This window comes from Phyllostomus hastatus, unplaced genomic scaffold, assembly GCF_019186645.2.
Source record: "Phyllostomus hastatus isolate PE091 unplaced genomic scaffold, TTU_PhHast_1.1 phas_contig_402, whole genome shotgun sequence".
Classification (NCBI taxonomy): domain Eukaryota; kingdom Metazoa; phylum Chordata; class Mammalia; order Chiroptera; family Phyllostomidae; genus Phyllostomus; species Phyllostomus hastatus.
The window spans coordinates 8,466,653-8,487,763 of record NW_025333873.1 but is presented as its reverse complement, the minus strand read 5'-3'; the positions used below and the strand labels follow the sequence as shown (position 1 = coordinate 8,487,763).

The 21,111-nt window shown below is 42.2% G+C and overlaps 2 protein-coding genes across 3 annotated transcripts in view; both read right to left on the bottom strand.

Moving 5' to 3' along the window:
• Window positions 1–3,157: 3,157 nt before the first annotated feature.
• TTC32 (tetratricopeptide repeat domain 32) lies at window positions 3,158–9,295 on the bottom strand. Its single transcript, XM_045844572.1, has 3 exons — window positions 8,839–9,295; window positions 4,293–4,459; window positions 3,158–3,536 (listed from the first exon to the last, which is right to left on the bottom strand). Exons 1-3 carry the CDS (start codon window positions 8,988–8,990, stop codon window positions 3,409–3,411), a joined length of 447 nt encoding a protein of 148 aa, XP_045700528.1. The 5' UTR covers window positions 8,991–9,295; the 3' UTR covers window positions 3,158–3,408.
• Window positions 9,296–9,714: 419 nt separating this feature from the next.
• WDR35 (WD repeat domain 35) overlaps window positions 9,715–21,111 on the bottom strand; it is a 58,985-nt gene continuing 47,588 nt past the window's right edge. For both annotated transcript variants that reach the window (XM_045844585.1, XM_045844586.1), the window contains 6 exons: window positions 19,937–20,047; window positions 18,712–18,876; window positions 17,693–17,833; window positions 16,951–17,107; window positions 13,702–13,942; window positions 9,715–13,402 (listed from right to left, as the gene is read on the bottom strand). In XM_045844585.1, coding sequence (XP_045700541.1) covers window positions 13,252–13,402; window positions 13,702–13,942; window positions 16,951–17,107; window positions 17,693–17,833; window positions 18,712–18,876; window positions 19,937–20,047 — 966 coding nt within the window. In that variant the 3' untranslated portion in view covers window positions 9,715–13,251. The remainder of the gene's footprint in view (window positions 13,403–13,701; window positions 13,943–16,950; window positions 17,108–17,692; window positions 17,834–18,711; window positions 18,877–19,936; window positions 20,048–21,111) is intronic.

Here is a 21,111-nt window from a genome sequence, read left to right as displayed (position 1 = left end):
GTGTGTGTGTGTGTAGGTGTTCTGAGGTGCTCTCACATTCAGCCTTTAACTTGCCAAAAATAACTTCATTAAATACACTTTGCATGCAAGACTACGAGCCCAAAACTTGGATATTGTTTTAAAAATGGTGCAGAAACTGCATTATTTAAAACCATTGTGTTATACACTTTACATGGGTGAAGTGCATGTATGTGAATTATACCTCAGTAACACTTTTTTAATGGTAATAAAAGAAGAAAAAGATGAGTAAACATTCATGCCATTATAGTTTATGTGACTGTTGTATTATAATTTCAAATAGTTATTACTTATATATAACTCTTTTCATTGCCCAATGGATCTATTTTTATGTCTGTATAAAAGTATTTGGGTACCTTGGGCTAAATGAAATTCATCATTTTTCAATTAAAAAGTATTGGAAATATTTTTTCACTTAATGGCTTTTCGCTTAGCGTATTTTCAGGGACAAATTAAACTATTAAGCAAGAGATGGGCTTAATTATTTAAAACTTGGAGTTAAATTTGATGTTGAGATACATTTAATTATTTGAAACTTAAGAGTTAAATCTGAGGTTGGGATGAGTCTCAGTGGAAGCGCTGAATCGATTCGCCCCGGGTGGCAGAGTTGAAACATATTCTGCCCACTGAGGAGGACCAGACCTGCGAACCGGCCGGGGGCCCAGAACACTCATAGTGCGGGGAGGGTATAGAGGCCACTGAACGACGGAAAAACCAGGAAAGACACAGAAAAGGGCAAGTAGACAATTGACGGAGAGCCGACTTGGAAACGCAGTTTGCTGTCTCAGCAGCTGGACAATAGTTTACTATCCCATAGTCAATCAGTTGGCTTTCTTCAGCTCCAGATTTCAGAGGCAAAAAACAGCTGCGTGCTGAAGAGTTAAGAGAAAGACTCTAAGCTCAAAAGCAACTTAAATCCATTCGGTCTCTCACGTCATGAAAGACAAACCTCATCACAAACCAGAATTTTCTGCCTTGTGTTTGCTGAGAGAAAAACGGGAAAACAATACACGTTGGCTACTTTTCTAGTAGAAAAGGGAAATATGGACAATCTAACACTAGCAAACACAGAAGAACGTCTTTAAGGCATGTATCTTAGTCGATCAGAAATTTAGAATCTGAATGTGTAATGCCTAAAATTTTGAAGAAGATAAATGATGAAAATACATTATTCCTTGGTTATTTCCAGTAACTTGAGGGGGAAAAAAAACAAATAAGTATCTGGGTTCTAATCAGGAAGTGCTGACTGTGAACTTCATTGAATTTTTTTTCTGAGAAAGGATGGAGAAACACTGAATAATAAATCCAACAAACCAAATGAAAGTTCTTAACAAGGTTTTTTTTTTCATATTATACCTGATCTCAGCCAAGAGCAAAGAAAAGAGACAATGAGCCAAGAGAAAATAAAGTTACTGAAGCATTATTTAGGTATTTGATCTTCTGGGTAGGAATGGCTTGAAGCTCTCCCAAGGTCTAGGGACCTTGCTTTTTAAATAAAAGTTATCTTAAGAGGGATTTTGGTACATTTAAATGCAATTTTATACATTCTTTTAAAGACATTTCCAACTAATGGAAAGTCATTTTGGAAAATGTGAATAATTCCAGAAATATGGAGACTTTTCGTTTCCTTTCAACCTTCATTTCCCTTTAATGTTCACTCACCTGCAGCCCAAATTCCCCACGTATTTTGCCAGATAGTATTTATTAACTACTAACGGGGTGACTGCTTCTGCTTCATGAGATCACCTAAACTCAGAAAACGAAAATAAAAAACTAAACTGTTCAGGCTGATGGCTGATGGCGAGCACATCTGAGAAGCCCCAGAAGCTACTCAGCGCCTTTCTCCCAACTAGGTCATTTCCTCACCAGAATGGTGTTTCCACAGGAGTAATAAACGGTTTGGGAGATCCCAAGGTGCAGGATCTATATCCCTGAAAGCCAAACCACGACAATAAAAACAAAACAAAAAGTGTAGATGAGACGCTGGCTTTGGCTTGTTCTCCCTCCAACTTCTTCCCAGTTCTAAACGCTTCATTGTAACCTAACTGTTTGTGGGCAGCACCCAAGTAACACTGATTTTTTAAACTGTATATTTACTCAGTGCTTTCCATCGGTTCCTCGCCTCTCTATCCACCCCCAACTCCACTCCCAATTCATGATATGAGGAGTCTGAACAGTGCTTGCCTTACAGTAAGTGTTCAGTAAATGCTGATAATGACAATGTCTTATCATTAATAAATGTTGATAATGACAATAATTCTGCAGACAGAAAATAATACTCGATATTTAAATCCTAACTCACCTTACCAGTGATTTATAGAGAAAATCGCTGTCAGTTGAATTCTTTCCAATTGCCCTCAGGTAGGACGTTCGTTCATTGCTGACCCCACATGTTGCATCTCCCTTGCCTAGCTGCGTCCCATAGCTTTGCTCTCAAAGCAAATGCCATGGGGAGACAATGGGCAGGGGTCTGTTCTAGATTAAAAGAACTCAAACAGTCACAGCAAAATGCAACGTAACTCGATTGACTCCAGATCCGGGAATAACAACCAACACAATGCATTTTGGAAACAACTGGGAAAGTTCGAATATGGGCTGGGTAGGGATTATACTGCAGGACTGGTAATTTTATTAGGTATTATAATGGTATTGTGGCTAGAAAGAGGAATGTCTCTATTCTTAGAAGATGCAGGCTAAAATAGTTAGTGGGAAAGCACTGTGGTGCCTGCAACCTATTTTCACATGGTTCCGCAAAATCTTACACATTCAATCACAGAGAAAAAGCAAATGTGACACAATGTTAACAACTGGTGAATCGAAGTGGAGAGTTTGTAGGTGTTCACTATGTTCTACTTCCACTTTTCTACTGATGTAAATTTTTTAAGTAAAAAATTGGAGCCCTGACTGAGGTGACTCAGTTGGGTGGGCGTCATCCTGCAAAGCAAAAGCTGGCCAGTTCGAACGTGATCAGGAAGGGGTGCGAGTTCCGTGCCCGGTCAGGGTGCGTGCAAGGGGTAGCCGATGTTTCTCTCCCTTCTTTTCTCCTTCCCATCCCCTCACTCTCTAAAAATAAATACATACAATCTTTTTAAAAATTGGAAATAAGCAAAAAAAAATTGCTTTACTAAAACACCACACAGTTCTTTAAATATTTTACTGTAATAATACACAATTATACATTATTACTTATTTATACTTTATCAAAAGCACACCTATTTAACATAAGTACTAAATCTAATACTACCTTCAATCAATTATTAACTTCCAGTGCTAAGGTATGAACCTCTTTATCTTAATTGTAAATCAAAATAGCTCAATACCTACTTTAAATTAGAGACAATGAGATGCCATGTATAAGGATCATGGATTAATATTTCAAAGTTAAAGTTCTCAATAATTTCTTCTTTGTTTTTCTTCTTTGTCTAGCATAGTCTGTTTTAAGCTCAAAACAGCATCTTGAAATCCAGGATTTAAGTCTAATACTTTCTTGAAGTCTTCCAAGGCATCATCAAAGTACCCTGCACCGGAATCCAAAAAAAAAAAAAAAAAATGGAAAAGAGAAAAGAAGCTGAGTATTTCCTTACATAATTCATAGCAAAGTTTGGATACACACACTTTGCTTTTATATGTATGAGCTTTCAACCACTCCTACTGAAGGAATTTTTTTCCTCTTAATAATGACATAGGGGTGCCTATATCAAAGTAATTTTGTCTGCCCTTACAGAACAATATATTTCAAATTAGCTCAGGGCTTACTTATTGAGATTTAGCAGGTAAATTGCATAAATCATCATGGCATTTCAACAGAATTACATCACTTATTTTAGATAATTACAGTAAAATTAGGAAACGGGAAATAATTCTTTTTAACACTTTAAACATAAAACAGTACCTACGAGCTAAAGCTCCTTCACTTCACATGGCCTCGTGTGCCCTCAAAGATTTCAACTCAGGAAAGTTTCACGGGCGATCATCAGCGTCACCCTCGTTCTGCGGTTGGGCACGAGCGCGCACAGAGGAATGGGCCACCCTCCCTCGGTGCGCGCCCACGGCCAACTCCCACCCCCCACACTCCGCTACGGTCTGCCTGCCGTTCGAAAGCCTAAACGAGACTCAGGAACAACTCCATTGTTCCCGGCTCTAAACCGAAATGTCACATCACTCTTAAGCCTTTATGAGCACTGCATTAGTTTCACAACATCCGAGAGCTCCAAATCCGGCGGATGTAATAATCAAAGACAAACGGGGGGGGGCGGGGGGGGAAACATTCTTACCCAGCCTGTACCGTATCAACCCTCTGTTGTAATACGGAACTTCGAAACGGGGCTGGACGTCTATGGCAGACGTGTAGTCGTCCATGGCTTCGTCGAAGTCGACCCTGAAGTACTTGATCTGTCCCCGGTTGTTATACGCAGTAGCCAAGTCCTCGGGGCTGCATCCGCTTGGAACAGAAAGTCCACATTCAGCGCACCGCGTGACCAAATTCCTCCCGCGTCCACTTTCGTGCTCTTTGGGATCCTGCCCAACCTCATCGCCTAGAGCATGCGGCATGCCCACTGAGAAACCAAGCTGAAGGAACCAAGGGCAGAGCAATTAAAGCAGCGGGTCAACTTCTGTTTAATCCCGTTGTCTACTTGTGTACGGCATTACGACGTCCATCGGGAAAGCACATTCATTTCCTAGTGTGCTCAGAGCCATCTGGTTTGGCTGAACACAGTATCAGAATCACTGCTTGTTCTCTAAGCGCATGCCAGCCGGGCAAAGACGACGGATCAGACTCAGGCTGAGCAAGGAGGGGGAGCCAGCCCCAAGTTCCAGGCTGCTATGAACAGGTCACAAAGTGAATCGTCAATTTTATTCTCAAAAGTTTAAGTGATCCCACAACAATGAGTTTTGAAACCACTTCCCACCAGTAAAGAAATCAAAGTTAACCCTAAGGGAAAAGTCAACACGCAGATGCCCAGGGAGTGCTTTCTGGGGAGAGCGCCACCATGCTCCCTGCACTTTGGGCTGAGGTCCTGCCAAGGCCAGGCTGGTTTGCTATTGGAAGAGCGAGGCTCCGGTCCCCTTCGGCTCCTGTGTGCAGAATCAGCTCTGCATCTGAGGGCTCCAGGCCGCTCTGACAGCCACCAGCCCAAGAGGTTCTACAGCCTCCTACCCCTCCCCCTCCGCCCAGCCCCTGCTGTACAAATCCTCTCACAGACAACATTCAGGGGCTCCGTTCCAGGCCAGATGATTCTGTTTCTCTTTCTTTCTTTCCAAAGGGATTCTCAAATGTGAACCAAACAGGAGAGATGCAGCCTAAACTCATCTGCCATTCCTTTGCTACACCCCACAGTTCTCAGGAAATATTTCTGACTGCTGTCAGTGCTATTAAATTACCTCCCTTAATCTTCATCCTTGACATGTCAGTTAGGGACTGTAACTACTGCTGCCCTAAGCGGTACTCACAGCCTAGGGGTCTCCTTCAAGTCCAAGTTTGCTAATGATGGAGAGGAACCACTGCAGTTTCAGAAAAATGCCTGTTTCCACGGGCTGTGGTTGAGAGAGACTTCTGGATGCTCCTAGAGCCACTGTGACAGGGGAGGGAACAAGAGGGCTCACTCCCCTCACCCACCTGCTATGACACTAGGCTACCTGCTACCCTGCAAAGGGTTTAGGGGAAAATGCAGGCTCAGGAGTCCAGGAACATTTTAGTCATTAAATTTCTAGGCTTTAAAGCTTTGTTATAAATTTCTTATATTCAGAGGATCTTAGAATGTTTGATTCAGAATTAGACCTCATTACAAGTTCTAAAGGCCTTCTTTTCATGTGGAGGTTGTTTCCTAATTTAAAGACATGGATCCAAGTTTTTTTCTGTCATACTGAGATTTTTGTAATAATAATATTTACGGTAATGTAATTTAACCAGATTACCTAATCTAAATGTGGATTTTTAGCACTTGCTAACTTCAGCAAAGAAAAAACATTTGGAAATTGGGTTCTAGCTAAAGCTGTACTTTTGGATCGTAAAAGAACATGTTATTAAGCCATTCAGAGTGAGGCATTCGAAGTTTGCAAATACTATTTCAAAATGACTCAGTGACCCAAGATTTTTTAAATAAATGTGAACTCTAAAAGGTACATGTAAAGGAAGAAGTCAGAGAATTCCATTCCGATCCGTGGGTTCCCAGAATTTCAGAACTCCAGGGAAACCGAAGGCTCCCGTCCCAGATGAGACACTGAGGCTGAGGGAAGGGACGAGCTGCGCGGCAGAGCCAGCCCTGGAATCCACGCCCACTGAGCTCCCTCCTACTACACCAGGCAGATTCTCTTTCTTAAACTGGGCAGGGGCAGAAACGGCATTTCCTGCCAACACAGCGTGCTCTCAGGCTCCGATGTGCACAGGAAGAGGAGCAGCAAGACTCGATGGCATCCATACACTCGTTGCTGATGGATACTATTGAAACCTACAAAGTGAGTCTATTCTTGGAGCTTGAAACAAGAATAAAAAAACTATGTTTTCTATGTTTACTCATTATTTTGGTGGGGGGAGGTGGTACCATCTTCTTGCCTATTCAGAAATTTCGATTAACTATTATTCTGGTGTATTATTGAAAGAGAGGGCAATTTTCCTGGCTTCCTACATAAGGAGTTAACGAAGAGGCAAATCTTAAGGCACACACAAAGGACAAGCCGGCATCTTCTCAAGAAAACAAAAAAATCCTTGAGGAAAGAAGAGGGTGTTGGGGCAGACAACGCAAACTGTCAAAAACGCTGTTCATTCAACTCCCCAGTTCTCTGTTTTCTTGTCCTGGTCCCCTCCACGTCATCCAGAACAACTACGGCAAAATGTGGACTAATGAATGCTACACATTCATTATAAACAGAATCAGCTTTGGGCGAGCTGGTATTAGTGGGTGAGGTTGCTAACGTCACAAACAGAAAGACTCCAGACACTACCTACTTTCTGGTAGATGTACACACCACCTATAAAGTATTCTTGCCATACCGAAACTGAATTGATCAAACCCCGTGTAACTACCAACTTGCAAGCAATGTAGAGGACAGAGAACTATGTTAAATAACATCAGGGGGGTGGGTCCCGCAAGTCCAACATGTGGCTGGCCAACTCTCAGGACACATGACATGGTTTCCTGAACAAACTAGATGTCAACCAGTGGTCATTGGTGCCAATTCAACGCCAACAGGAATCCCCAATTTGGAATGTGGTGCAGAAGGAAACTTTCTTCAGTGCGAAACAGCACAGTTGTGATACAGCACAGCAATGAGAACAGCACAGCTGAAAGGCAGCCCCAGGGCAAGGATGGTCGGCTCCTGGATGGTCTGCTTTTCCCTGCTCCTGCTCTGCTCTGGAGAGACCTCTTCAGTGCTTCAGTTCAGCCAGGGAAACACAACTGTCCAAGGACGGGGAACGTGCACTCACAGAGCCAGAGAGGAGCAGGCTTATATGGATATAAGTCCCTGCCCCTGGTCCCTGATTGGTCTGTCCTCATGCAAAGGACTCCAAACCCTAGTGGTTTGGCCCAAAAGACACTGACCTCATTGGTCAGAATAGTGCCACGCTGTTGGTCAAAGCTGTGCATCTCCAGTTGATGGGGAAAGCCTCAGTCCTATTGATTGAAAGAGGATTCCAGGAACTGGCTCAGATGGCAGAAACATCATGCAGGCAAGCAGTTCTGTGCAGACCTCTCCCTGAAGTGCAGTCTGCGTGAGAGACCCCTGTGTAAAGATGTCTGCTAGGGTTGTAGGGGAGGGGGGTTGTTTGTTTGTGTCTTTGTTTTTAGTCCACTTATCCACTAGGAGCCCTTCTTAGGAGGTGTCTTCTTCCTCGGGGTTCACGAAGGGGAAAAAAAGGTGAGCCTATAGATTAAGAGACTGGATGTGCATCCTGACTTGAACCACCTAGTTAAAACCAACCAACCAAACAACAAAAGTAACTTTATTGTCCTGGACAGCTAGCTCAGTTGGTTAGCCCATGGTCCTGACAGGCTAGGTTGTGGGTTCAATTTCTGGTCAGGGCACATACAAGAATCAACCAATTGAATGCATAAATAAGTGGAACAACAAATTGATTTTTCTCACTCTCCCCCATCCCCCTCTGTCTCTCTCTGAAGTCAATAAATGGAGAGAAAAAAAAACGTTATTGATCAATCAGTAAAGTTCCAACACTTACTAGATATTTAATATTGACGCATTATGTGATGATATTGTGGTTATGTTTTTTAAGAATCCTTCATACGCGGAAGTACATTTGAAACATCCATACATAAATAATTTGAGGTGCAGGTAAAATGATAATGCTGAAGCTGAATCATGGTTACCTAGAGGTTTATTATACTATGTCCCATATATTTAAAATGTTTTCATAATACATGAAAAACAGAACACCCTTGCTGTGAAAATGTGGTTAGGGTCGCGGTACCGGGCACTATCGCAGCACTGCCCAGCCATGCACTGCCCAGCCATGTTCCCCCCACCCCGCTACACCAGGTCTCGGCTATCCATCCCACTGTTAAACAAGATTGGGTGGAAAAGCCCCACCGGGCCTGAGTCCCCTGATGGAGAGTCAAGTGAGAGCGGAACACAAGGCTGAACGGCAGCCAATGAGCCCGAATCCCGACACCCTCCTGGGTGTCTCCGAGCGAAGCGCAGGGCCTGCCCTCCAGGGCACTCCCCCTCACCGCCTTTCTGAGAAAACCAGCACCTGCCCTTCGGTTTTGCAGCCCTCGAGCTCTGGTTTCGGAGCAAAGGCGCTGCAAGACCCTAGCCCAAAGACCCCGCAAAGGCAGGGCTGCCTGCACTTCTCGCGATAGTTACCTCCCGAGAGACGCTCCAGCAGAAGCTGCACAGGCGCACTGGCGAATGTAAGCGGAGTACAGCGTCTCGGCCTCGGCGTATTCGCCCTTCTGGAAATGAGCCTGGGCGCGTGCTAGGGTTGTGCAGGTTTCTCGCCCTTGCTGCCCGGCCATAGTTGCTGGAGGCGTAGCTTTCAGTGTAGAATGGGAGCTGATTTCAGAGGCAGAACCGCAGTCGCTTCCCCATCGCGGAATCTAACCTCCCGCACTAGCAGAGGGGGCAGTTTGTGCCTTCTGAGGACCCGTCGTCGGGCCAGATCTGAACTGAATTGCTGGCGGGGAGTGCAGGCTGCCCAGAAAGCTTGGGGAGACCCTGGGGAAGTGCAGTTCCGTTGTTTCTGCTCATCCCGTCAGCCTCATTTCCTGGAGAAGTAATGCACCAAACCGGTTTCCAAATCCGTGCGTGCTCTGATGTTGCAAGGAGCTTGCCCTTTGTACTAGGGGAGGGGGGCGTGCCGGGAGAGGAAGAAACCTCGGGTTTGTTTTATGAATGGATAATCGTAGCGCCTATCCAGTTCCTGTGTCCACTCTTAGCCTAACCCCTCTGGTTTTCCTGAGACATTTTGTGTCGGAATGCCATTAACAGTTGTCCCATGGTGCGGAGTTCAAATTCGAACTTTATTAGCTCCAAGACCCTAGATTGCAAACTTCTCAACCTTTTTGAACCTTTGGAATAGTGTAAACATTAATTACATGGTAGTATGTGTCAACAGTCCATGGTCTATGGATGATACTTTACATTCCTTGGCTGTTTATGCCAAAAAGAAACCCAGGCAGTAATTTAAATATAATATGTTTAATTCACTTAAAAAATATGTAAAATGAACAATCCAGAGAAGAATTTTTTAAATTAAATTTCCATTTACAATAAAATCAAAAACAATAAAATACTTAGGAATTAACCAAGGAGATGAAAGACATACAATGAAACATGGCTGAAAGTAAAGACATAAATACAAAAGCAGCCCACGTACATGGAATATAAAACTCAGTATTTTAAAGATGTCAATACTACTTAAAGCACTCCAGGATTCAATGGAGTCCCTCAAAACCCCAATAATGTTTTTACAGAAGCAGAAAAATCCATCCTAAAATTCATACGGAATTTTAAGGGATCCCAAGCAGACAAAACAACCTTGAAAAAGAACAAAGTTGAAGGACTCATGCCTCCTGATTTCAAAACTCACTACAAACCACCAGTAATCACAACAATACAGCACTGGCATAAAGGCAGTTTTCTCAGTAAACAGTTCTGGGAAAGCTGGCCCTCTGCATGTAAAAGAATGAAGCTGGACCCTAACCTAACACCATATTTAAAAATTTACTCTAAATGGATTAAAGACCTAAATATATGAGCTGAAAATACAAAATGCTTAGAATAGCACAAGGCAAAAAAGCCTCGGGACACTATTGGACAGTGGTCTCTTGGATATGACACCCAAGTGATCACACGCAGAAGTGATCACACTGACGGCCCGGCCCAAGACAAAGAATGAAAGAGTCCCACTGATTGGACTTTTGAAATGGCTCCTTATTGTCCTGAGGACAGAAGGAAATCCCTCTTTTCTCATGCCTGGTCTGATTGTGATGGGAGCCAGACCTTGTGACCAGTTTGGTCATTAGGTGCCCCAAGGCATGGCCAGCTGCCCAATGGTTTTACCAATAGCCACAGGGTCAATTTCAATGGTGACGCTGTCTCTTCTTCTTCAATGGCCACTTGGTCACATTGTTCAAGGAGATGGACAATGTGTTCCTAGAATGTCTTGGGCAGAACGGGCCATGTGATTTTGGGAATAAAACTGGGTCAGGCTTTATGCTTCAGTCCACATAAGACAATACACAAAAAATACACAAACTGGACTTCATAGTCCAGAAAAAATGTATTTCATACAGAAAAAATACACAAACTGGACTTCATAGAAATTAACAACTTTTGTGCAACAAAAAGACCATGGCCAGAATAAAAAGGCAACCCAGAGCATGAGAGTAAATATATTCAAGTCACACATCTGATAAGAGCGGGAAATGCAGATGGAGGGTCCGTGGGGCAGGCTAGGCTGGTATGTCTCTCTGCTCACAGAACATGCATGGTGTCCCCATCGCACTTGAAAAGCTCTGGTGTGTGTGACATTGGAGGTCCGCGTCTGGGACTGAAGCGCCGGGGCCAGGCTCAGCAGCTGTCCCTGTCCCACTCACATGCCCCTCTTCCACTGAGAGCGCCTGCACTCGGGGCTCCGCCTGCAGAACGGCATCATCGAGCCTTCGCTCCGCCAGCTCACCCAGGAAGAAACAGCTGAAACACCACGATGTGCTGAAAGCGTTACGCCCGCCTGCAACCTCATGCGCTCAGCTGCCACAGGAGGAAGTGTGGCCACACCAACACCTGAGAGCCCAAGAAAAAAGTCAAATAAGGCCCCTCCTTCCCCAACAGGGCAGCCTCCTACCTGAGCCCCAGGCACCTGGGGCCTCAATAACACTTCCATTTGGTTAACTGGAGCAGTGAAAAATAAAGTAAAATAAAAATAATTTTTAAAGCTACACATACATATACATGCACATACATACACATATACAGTTACATATGTATATTTCCAGTATACAGCACTTCTAAATCTCAACATTTCTGAAGTTGGTGTCCTATTTTGCATTTTCACCAGCAACTGTACGTACGAGGGCTTCGATTGCTCCATATCCTCACCAACATTTGTCAGTTTTAACCAATATAGTGGGTATTCATTTCTTTAAAAAAATGAATTGACAAAATAAGCATTCACAAGGGGACAGCCATAATATTGCTATTTGCCTTTTAGAAACTCAGTGGCAATATCTTGGAGCTATATCATTGAATTAAATACTCTTGATTTTCTCCTAAAAGTTGAGCAATGTAGTTTTCCCCCCATTTCTAAATGAGAACTCTGTGTGACCTCTAAGGAGTAATTCACTCTACCCGAGGTCCTCTGGCACGTGCCCAGTACCTTATAGATGGTGGTGGTTGTTTTTCCCATTTGGTAGCAAAAGTGATATTATACATTCACTGTACCGCCTGACCCTTCCTCTCCTTACCCACTCTACGGTCCAACACCCTCCTACCCAACCCCCACCAAAACATTTAAATCAACAAAACAAATACCGTGTTATCTGTAAGTTTTAATAAAGGAAACAAGATAAATACAAGTCTTTTTCTTACTTCACCACCTATCGTTTTCATATTATTTCACTTAATGCCACGTTAAACCTAAGGTCTCATCCCCTGAAGTATAAACATGTAGTTTCCGAGTGTACTTTAGAGAAACCGTGCACGATAAGGTCAGCCTCTGGGCACGACGACAGCGGGCGGGCCAACGGCGCTCTGCGGCTGGTTGGGCACAGCGCTCGCTCAGGCAGCGCTCCCAGCAGGGTCTGCCATCTCGGTACTCTGGCCCGCCACGCTTCTGAAACGTAGCATGATTCAGACCAAGGTCTATGATAAAGAACAACTCAGCATTACTTAAAGGGAATCAGTTCCTGTTGATTTCAAGAAGAGAACTGTTTCATACGCCACCTTCAGGACACTGCTTCTTTCCAACGTCTCTCCAAGTATTTGCTTCCCTTTGCTGTTTCACTACGGGAGAGTCTGCTGGTGTTGTTCTCAAATTTCCTTCACATACAAAACCAGCTGGGTCAATTCATACCGTGGGTCTTTGGCCTTTCTCTAGTACCATTTTCAAGACAGACAAGGTCCCCAAGACATGACAGATCACTGAAACTTTCACAGACACAAATCCCAGACAACAACCACAACCTTTCACAACAGCAGAAAAGGCATGCCCGACGTGTGCGATAATTAAGTCTACAATGCACACGAGGTTATTTCAGAGATTTTGGTTTCCACGTTACACTGAACAAGAAGCAGGGACAGCAACTCAGCTCCATCTGAAACAATCAGCTGGAGGCAAGGTCCCGGCGCTCAGGCATCACGGAGTGAGTGGCAATGAGACGGCGCCGAAGGACAGTTCCCAGCGGGCACGTCAGGAGAGGCTCAAGACGTCCACGGCTAAGTCTGGACTTGAAGCAAACCGTTTAACTTCTTTGTTACAACTTCGCCCCACTCCCATGCTGCCCCTATCCCCCCACCAAGATTTTTCAGTGAATTAGGAGCACTGATACTGTGAGAAAAAATTTCTTCTTCAGAGTATTTCCACACTATTATGTAACCAACCACTAGATAGATAGACAGACATGAAATAAGGTTGACTTCCATACGTTTTATATGAAAATCAGCATCATTACTTCATCGTCATAGTTTAACACAAAATTATATAAAGTACTATATAACATAGTTATAGCTGTGCATGTACGCTACACATATTTTACGGGGCCCCCAGCTCGTCCCCCGTCACCCCACCGCACTGTGGCACAGGGGGCAGAAGGTGTAGTTGCTGATCTCCTGGGCCAGCACGCAGTGCTTGCACACGCCGCACATCCAGAACTGGTACTCCGTGATGGGGCTTCCGGTGGCCACGCAGGTGGGAAGTTTCCCTTCCCCTCTGCAAAAAGAAGAGGAAAAACAAATAATTATACTTTAAAACGTCTAGTGTCTTAAAACTGTATTTATTACATTTACAAAACTGAGGAATAAAAAACATTTCAAGGTCAACAAAAACTTTTCTTACAATGAGAAAATAAAGCATTAATATACTTACGAGACTAAATAAAATAGGGTATAATGTTAAGGTAAACTACTTAAAAATTCAGTGCTTTAATTATTATTTCGCATTGCTATACATACACAAATCCAAGCCTCTCAGAAGGTAGAATGACACTTACTAATTACAATTAGTCTCACCCTTCGAGAAGGCTGTCCAGCTCCGACTTCCTGTTATCTTTTGGAGTATGCTTGGTGAAGATTTCTAGAGCGAGATCTTCATACTGCTGTTTCTGTTCTGCACTGAGGCTCTCTAGAGACTCCAGCTTGATAAAAGCTTTCGAACAAGTACCAAAAGCTCTGCTGGCACACGCACAGAGCGCTAACAGGGAGTAGATCTCAACGGCGGGGATAATGTCTTCATAGTCTCTCAGGTGAAGAGCTAGGAAAGAAAGGACAATCTGGATTTTGCACAGTAATCATGATCGTGCCTTGGAAAGCCCGGGTGCCGGGTGGTTTCTGTCTAACCGACGAGAACCTCAGCAAAGCCAGAGAAACGGTGGTGGGAGGTCAGAGCGCCGGCAGGAGGGAGGAGGCTACGTGGTCTCCGGGTTCTGCCGCATCGGCTGACACTCAGGGCCAGGAAACGTGATCACCACTAAACGACGCACATGCCATGCAGAAATACACACACAAACAAAATGCTGGGGTCTAAACACACATCTTTTGTTCCACATAAATACATTAGAACTGTTTGTGGCGTTCCAGAAAAAGTAAACTATTTTCTCTCCGTATTTCTTTGAACAGATTATTGCTTTTCTGTTTGTCTTATTGAAACAATACAACTTTGAGGAGGAAAAAGTCAAAATGAACCTCTAGTCTAAGTTGTCAGTTCAGACCATTTATTTTGACAGCTATCATATCCTATTTTCAGCTTTTCTATTCTGGAGATACAATCTCTTTCTTAAAAATGCACCATAGAATTAATAACAGATTGGTAACAAAATTGTATGGTTTTTTTCTTCTCTAAACTTTCAAATCTTAAAAATATCTTATAGTATAATATTAGAAATTTCATAAAATAATTTAAAGCAATATATTCATGTATTTTACAATTAGGTTCCTACATACTGGTTTGAGGATCAAAAGTTTACAACAAAGCTCACAAAAAATAAACTCATTCAGTAAAATAAATAATACCCTCTGACTTCACAGGGCATATATTTTTTCAGATCAGTTTATCACTGAAAGACAAAACTTTTAAAGTATATGGATATCTTCGCTCAGTAGGTGCAGGATTTCAAGTTAAAGGCCTAATTTTTCTTACAATAAATCTAGAAATTGTGATAGGTTATATAAAACACAACTATTTTAAATAGTATATAATTCATACAACATATTAATCAGTTAGAATTAAATAAAGGTCAGTTATAAATAGACACCAAAAATGAAAATGATTCTGATATGTAACTGATAAGCAATTAGGAAAAAACTTTACAGCCCCATTGCTAACAACAAAAAAACAGGAATACACGGCAAAAGAAATGTCCTGTGAACACAAGAGTACTACAGAACCTTAGAGAGAAACACAGGTATATAAAAGATATGAGTGTTTATTGTTGAATGAATAGTGAATGCTATAAATGTCCTTCTCCCTTATCTCAAACTTCTTATTTTTCTGTAAATTGTACATTGCTTTCTATGTAATAAAAAATATTGGATATATCTCCCCAGGCAAAGGAAACAAAATAAAAATTAAACAAATGGGACTCCATCACCCCAAAAAGCTCTTGCACAACAGAGGAAATTGTCAGCAATATGAAAATACAACCCACAGAATGGGAGAACATATTCACCGATATATCTGATCAGGGGTTAATAGCCAAAATTTATAAAGGACTTACAAAACTCAATACCAAAAAAACCCAACCCAATTAAAAAATGGGCAAAAGACCTGAACAGACACTTCTCCAAAGAGGACATACAGATGGCCAACAGACACATGGAAAGATGCTCAACATCACTAATCGTCAAAGGAATGCAGGGAAGGGTTTACAGGGATGAAGGACACATGGACAAAAACCGGGTGGAAATGGGAGGGAGGTGGGGAGGGCTGGCAGGGGTTGGCTGGGATGGGAGTAAAAGACAGAAAACTATACTTGAACAACAATTTAATAAAAAAAAAATTTAAAGAAATGTAAATAAAAACCACAATGAGGTGCTTGTCAGAATGGCTAGCATTAATAAATCAAGAAACAACAAGTGCAGGCGAGAATGTGGAGAAAGGGGAACCCTTTTGCACTCGTGGTGGGGGTGCAGACTGGTGCAGCCACTGCGGAAAGCAGTATGGAGATGCCTCAAAATATTAAAAATGGATCTGCCTCTTGACCCAGTGATCCCACTTCCAGGGGTATATCCGAAGGAACCCAAAAAACAAATTTGAATGGGCATCTCTGTTCATTGCAGCATTATTTACAATCACCAAGATATGGAAACAGCTCAAGTGTCCATCAGTAGATGAGTGGATAAAGCAACTACGGGACCTTTACACAGTGGAATTCTACTCAGCCATAAAAAAGAAAACTTTACCCTTTGCAACAGTATGGATGGACCTGGAGAACATTATGCTAAGCGAAATAAGCCAATCAGAGAAAGACAAATACCACATGATTCTACTCATACGTGGAATCTAACAAACTGAGCTAATAAGCAAAACAGACAGACTCACAGATGGAGAACAGATGACAGCCAGGGCGGGCAGGTCAGGGGTGGAGGGGCTGAGCAAAAAGGAAAAAGGACTCACGGACATGGACAACAGTGTGCTGACTGCTGGGGGGAGACGTGAGTAAGGGGATTAAATGGTAATGGAAAAATATAATAAAAGATTATATATTTAAAAAAATATATATGAACCTATATATAAAATATATATTTATATACTATACATAATAAGCATATAAAGACAAATTTATAAAATAAAAATAAATATGTTTATATAAATAAAAACAAATACATAAACAGAAATATATTGAAGTATATATTTATGTATATATATTTATATATATATAAAATATATATATATATATATATGAACCTGTAAAATATAAATCTTGGGGAGACATTCCCAGATAGGAAGTTAAATCATAAAATTGTAAGTTATTCTCAAATTACACATAGTTAATGCAATTTCATTCATAATCTCATTTTTTGTCAACCTAGAAAACAATATATAAACTTTATATGAAAGAATGGCAAAATTTAGTATGTTAAAAAAATAAAAAGAACTTCAAAAAGTGGAATGCACAAAGCAAATTACAGAGTGCAAATCCCATACATATGAAAATGCACAGGAAAAAGGTGTTGCTGAAATTAATTCTGGGGAAATTGCAGAGGCTGGCCCTTCCTACTCACGGCACAACCCGGACTCTGCGCACGCGGTAACAGGCCCACCTGTCTTCAGGGCAGTGTCCACGTAGCCCTCGTAGAGCTGCCTCTGGGCGAGGATGAAGAAGTGGTAGGCCTCGGCCCCCCTCCACGCGTTGTCCGTGAACCGGCTGGTGGTGGACAGAACCTCTTCCTCCAGCAGACCAGCCAGAGCCGACGTGGCCTGCGGGCAAAGCAGACGCGTTCCCGTCAGCACAACCACAGCGGCGGCCCTGCCAAGGGAGGGGCTGCAGAAACCGCTGTGCTGGCAGTGCTCAGAGGAGCCCACGGTGACTGCAGAACTGTCACCACAGACTCAGCTTCTTCACTATAATGTGTATCTTGTTAAACTCGTATGACCGCATTCTCTTCTGCTTTATTGAGGTACCATTGACAAATAAATGTAAGGGATTTAAAGTGTGCATTGTGGGGATTTGCTATAGACATTTACATACACTGTGAAAAAACTGATCACACATTAAAATAAAATTAATTAAACTTTTATAGTAAGAGATTCATAATCTAGGGAAAGATTTTTAGAACTCACAGATTAGAAGGGATTTACTAAGTTTTCAATATTTCCAAGTAGAAACTTGTAAAATGTGAGGACTAATTCCAAATCAGTCATTCGTCTTCCTCACATCATTTAAGAAAATAATGCAGATAAGCAGGTGAAATGGCCTGTCCAAAACGAGAAATTCAGGTGCTTTCCCCCCGCCCGGCCCCGAACACCGCAGACCATGTGGTCCTCTCCGGCGCGCCGCCTTACCTCCGAACCCTTCCCCTTAGCTTTCCCGCGCTGGGCACTCTTCATCTGCTCGTGGTACTGCTCTATGAGCAGAGCTGACAGTACGTACAGCTTCTTCACGCGCAGAGGCTTGGCTCTTTTCTTCGCCTCCTCATCTGCGATCTTTCACCATGAAAGAAGTGGGGGAAGATGCTGTGTAATCCTCGTTTGCACAGATACAATCAATCATCTCCACATTCAACTCTCTAAAGAAAGGAGGAAAGTCTGTGTGGTGGAATTTTAACACCCCTCATTTATGGTAAACCCTTGAAAACCCATTTTCTTTTCCTTAGCACCGGTAAGTGCTTAGTTCTTTCCTGGTATTTAGCCCTTGGAGTTAGAACTTACAACGTACTTAGGAAATAAGAGATGCTGTCAAATAAGTCAGAATAAAGAAAGTTTTCATGGAATGGATTGTATTTTCATAACAAAGAGATTTTTTTAAATAATATTCCAAGTACGCAGAGATAAAATAGTTTTAACATGGTATATCCTTCAGGAATTTTTATTTTTACTTATTTAAATGATTCCAAGGGAAATTTTTCATTTTTTCATTGAAGCAAATGGGAAAAGAACAGAATGTGAGTGTATATGCATTAATACTGCACCAGTGAGCTTCCTGCCAACCTCACATTATGAAAAGGGAACACCTTTAGAACTTACACATTTGAAAGGACTCAAAACTCTATTATCAACAGGAGTTAACTCCCAGGTAAGGAACTTTGTACTTTACGGCCCCTAAAATTTCTACAATTTTTCGACATCAGTATTAAATAAACACATAATTGTTTAGGTACCAGTAAGGTGCTAATATTATCAGATAGCCTTGTTAGTAAAGGTATTAATGCTAAGATAACACAGAGTTATAGTAGTAATAAAACCAGACATGTTTTTTCTACAACAAATAGTTGTTTCCAAATAAGTGGAAAATGTGTTCTTTGCCATCTAAGAAAACACTGGTGACGAGAACAAACCAAACACTCAGCACTAATGTTCCATACCTTAAACATCAGTTTAGCAGCATCATAGAAGTAATTGGCTTTCCGGTAGAGCTCTATGGCATCAAGAATTTTATTCTTTTCTAATAAGTGAGCTGCATACCTCGCTAACAGGGGTCCAATTTCTTTCATACTATGATTTTTAGCCAATTCAACAGCTTTGTTCCACTAGGAGAAAAAAATATACCATCCAGTCACGTATATCATAAAATTCACACAATAAAGCTTTAAGTTTATAATAATAACATTATACTAAAATTACAAACTGGTATATGTTTTTAAAAATCACTTCAAATCAGAGGAATTATAAGTTTTGTAAGTTAAACATGCATCAAAATGATTAAAGGATCTGAGGCTTTGATTTGCTCATAGAAATACATTTGAAAAAGAAAGTCTCCAAATTTATGACATTAATCTTAAAATTCTAATTCTGCACAAACTATGAGAGAGAAAAAGATATGTGTATAGTAAAACAAAATATGCAATTTAAGAAAATGTCCTATCAGATTAATATTTATAAGTTACTTTTATAAAGAAAATGAAGCTTTGTAAAATACTCCAGAGGAATGCATTGATTGTCAACAATTTCAACAAAAATTCTGCACTTTAATTTTAAATTCCAGGTCTTAAAAGTATCAAGTATACACTTTCTTTAGAGGGAAAAGAATAATACACTGCCCTGGCTGGTGTGGCTCAGTAGGTTGAGCACCTCCCTGCCTAGGCCGCAGGCCAATCCCCAGTCGGGAGCGTGTGAGAGGCAACCAATCTATGTGTCTCTTACACACTGAGGTTTCTCTCCGTCTCTTTCTCCCTCTCTTACCCTTTCTCTTAAAGTAAATAAATAAAATCAAAAATAAATAAAAATAAAGGGAAAAGAATATAGACTTGTCAAAATAAATACTGATAAAGTAACTCAACTCTTTCCTCTTGCAATGACCATTGCCTGGTCCTTCTCTAGAAACAAGACCCAATCCTGATGAAATGCGGACAAACCCGCCAGACTGAAAACACGAGGCTGGTTCATGTCCCCACACTGAGTGAGGTGTGACTGGGCCACCCCTAACGCTGGCACTTCAAAAAGGGAAGGAATGCCAACATTTTCTCAGTCCTCTGCTAAGTAAGAGACTACCCGTCTCCTTTCACAAAGTGCACCTCCAGCTCTCCAATCCTCATGTCCGCAACAGCCTTACCACGACAGCCACGGTAACTTCCCCTTTCAGCTCCTTACTTGGTTGAGATGCACGCAGGTGTCTACCGCTGCCTTGGGCTGATTGCATTTCAAAAATGCACTCACGGCTTGTTCACACATTCCAACCCTCACAAACATTTGTGCTATTTCCTGTAAGGGCAAAACAATACTATCAGATTCCACACACCAAGGAAGTCACTTACGTTTTAATTTATGAAACTCCACGGGGACATATGGTTACAGTAATTTTGCATCTGCACAGACACAGGGACAGAGGCCACAAACCACAGCGTGCTGGAGGCATCACCTTGGGTAAGACGAGTGCGTCACTGCTTGCCCTGGGGAGCTGAGGGTTCACGGGCCCTGCAGCTCCTGCACTCTTGTCTTTCTCGGTTCAGAAGCCTCTTTACTGCAACATTAAGTTCTAAAATAAGCCCCGCACTGGTGGGTAGGAAAAACCTTTAAGGCAAGAGATGGTGCAGTCAAAGGTGATTGCTCACGCGAGGCCTAGGGAACCCATTCACAGAGCTCTCCAATGCGTCCACAGAGGAGGATGCCCCAGACAAGCTGCCCAATTGGGTCAGGATGCTGGACCCAAAACAGAGCCCCCAGAGGGCGGTGGCAGGAGGGAGAGCCACAGCAAACGCCCGTCACTCCTCCCGAGTGGCTGTACTTCCCACCTCCAGAGTTTGTTTGTGTTTTTTTTTTGTCCTTCTGAGTATCTAATTGGCCAGAGTTTCTCTCGCTCCACCTCTACTTTTAAAATACTTTGGGGAATATCATAAAAGTACATTTTGTATCCAGCTATCTTTTTTATACACCTACAGTCCTCCACTCTACCACCTGAAGGGAGTCCAACTATCTTTTTTAAAGTAACAGCCATATTTTTCTGATTATAAAATAATACATCCTCACGGTAAAAATAAAATTAGAAAACACAAAACTGAAGGTAATTTTATTGCCCAAGGAGACCTCTCCAGTCTGATGTAATTTCCTACCGTCTTCCTCCTCCGGATACGTGCGTGTGGGAGGCGGAGCACGTACTGTGATGCGGTACAGGGCGGGCAAGGGAGGTTTACAGCTGGGAGTACGTGAAACACAGTCTACCCTCGCACTAGCGCTCACTAATTCCTGTATTACTTCCCGTATGAACAACTGTAGGCCGACTTCTGCCCAACCCTGTATATAGCTTTGCACCCTGAATTTCTCACTTA

Coding starts and splice junctions, on each gene's coding strand:
- TTC32 (XM_045844572.1), bottom strand. CDS start 8,990: ATGGCCGGGCAGCAAGGGCGAGAAACCTGCACAACCCTAGCACGCGCC. Junction 4,460..8,838: donor GCTGGAGCGTCTCTCGGGAG/GTAACTATCGCG, acceptor TTCTGTTCCAAG/CGGATGCAGCCCCGAGGACT. Junction 3,537..4,292: donor GTTGATACGGTACAGGCTGG/GTAAGAATGTTT, acceptor ATTCCGGTGCAG/GGTACTTTGATGATGCCTTG.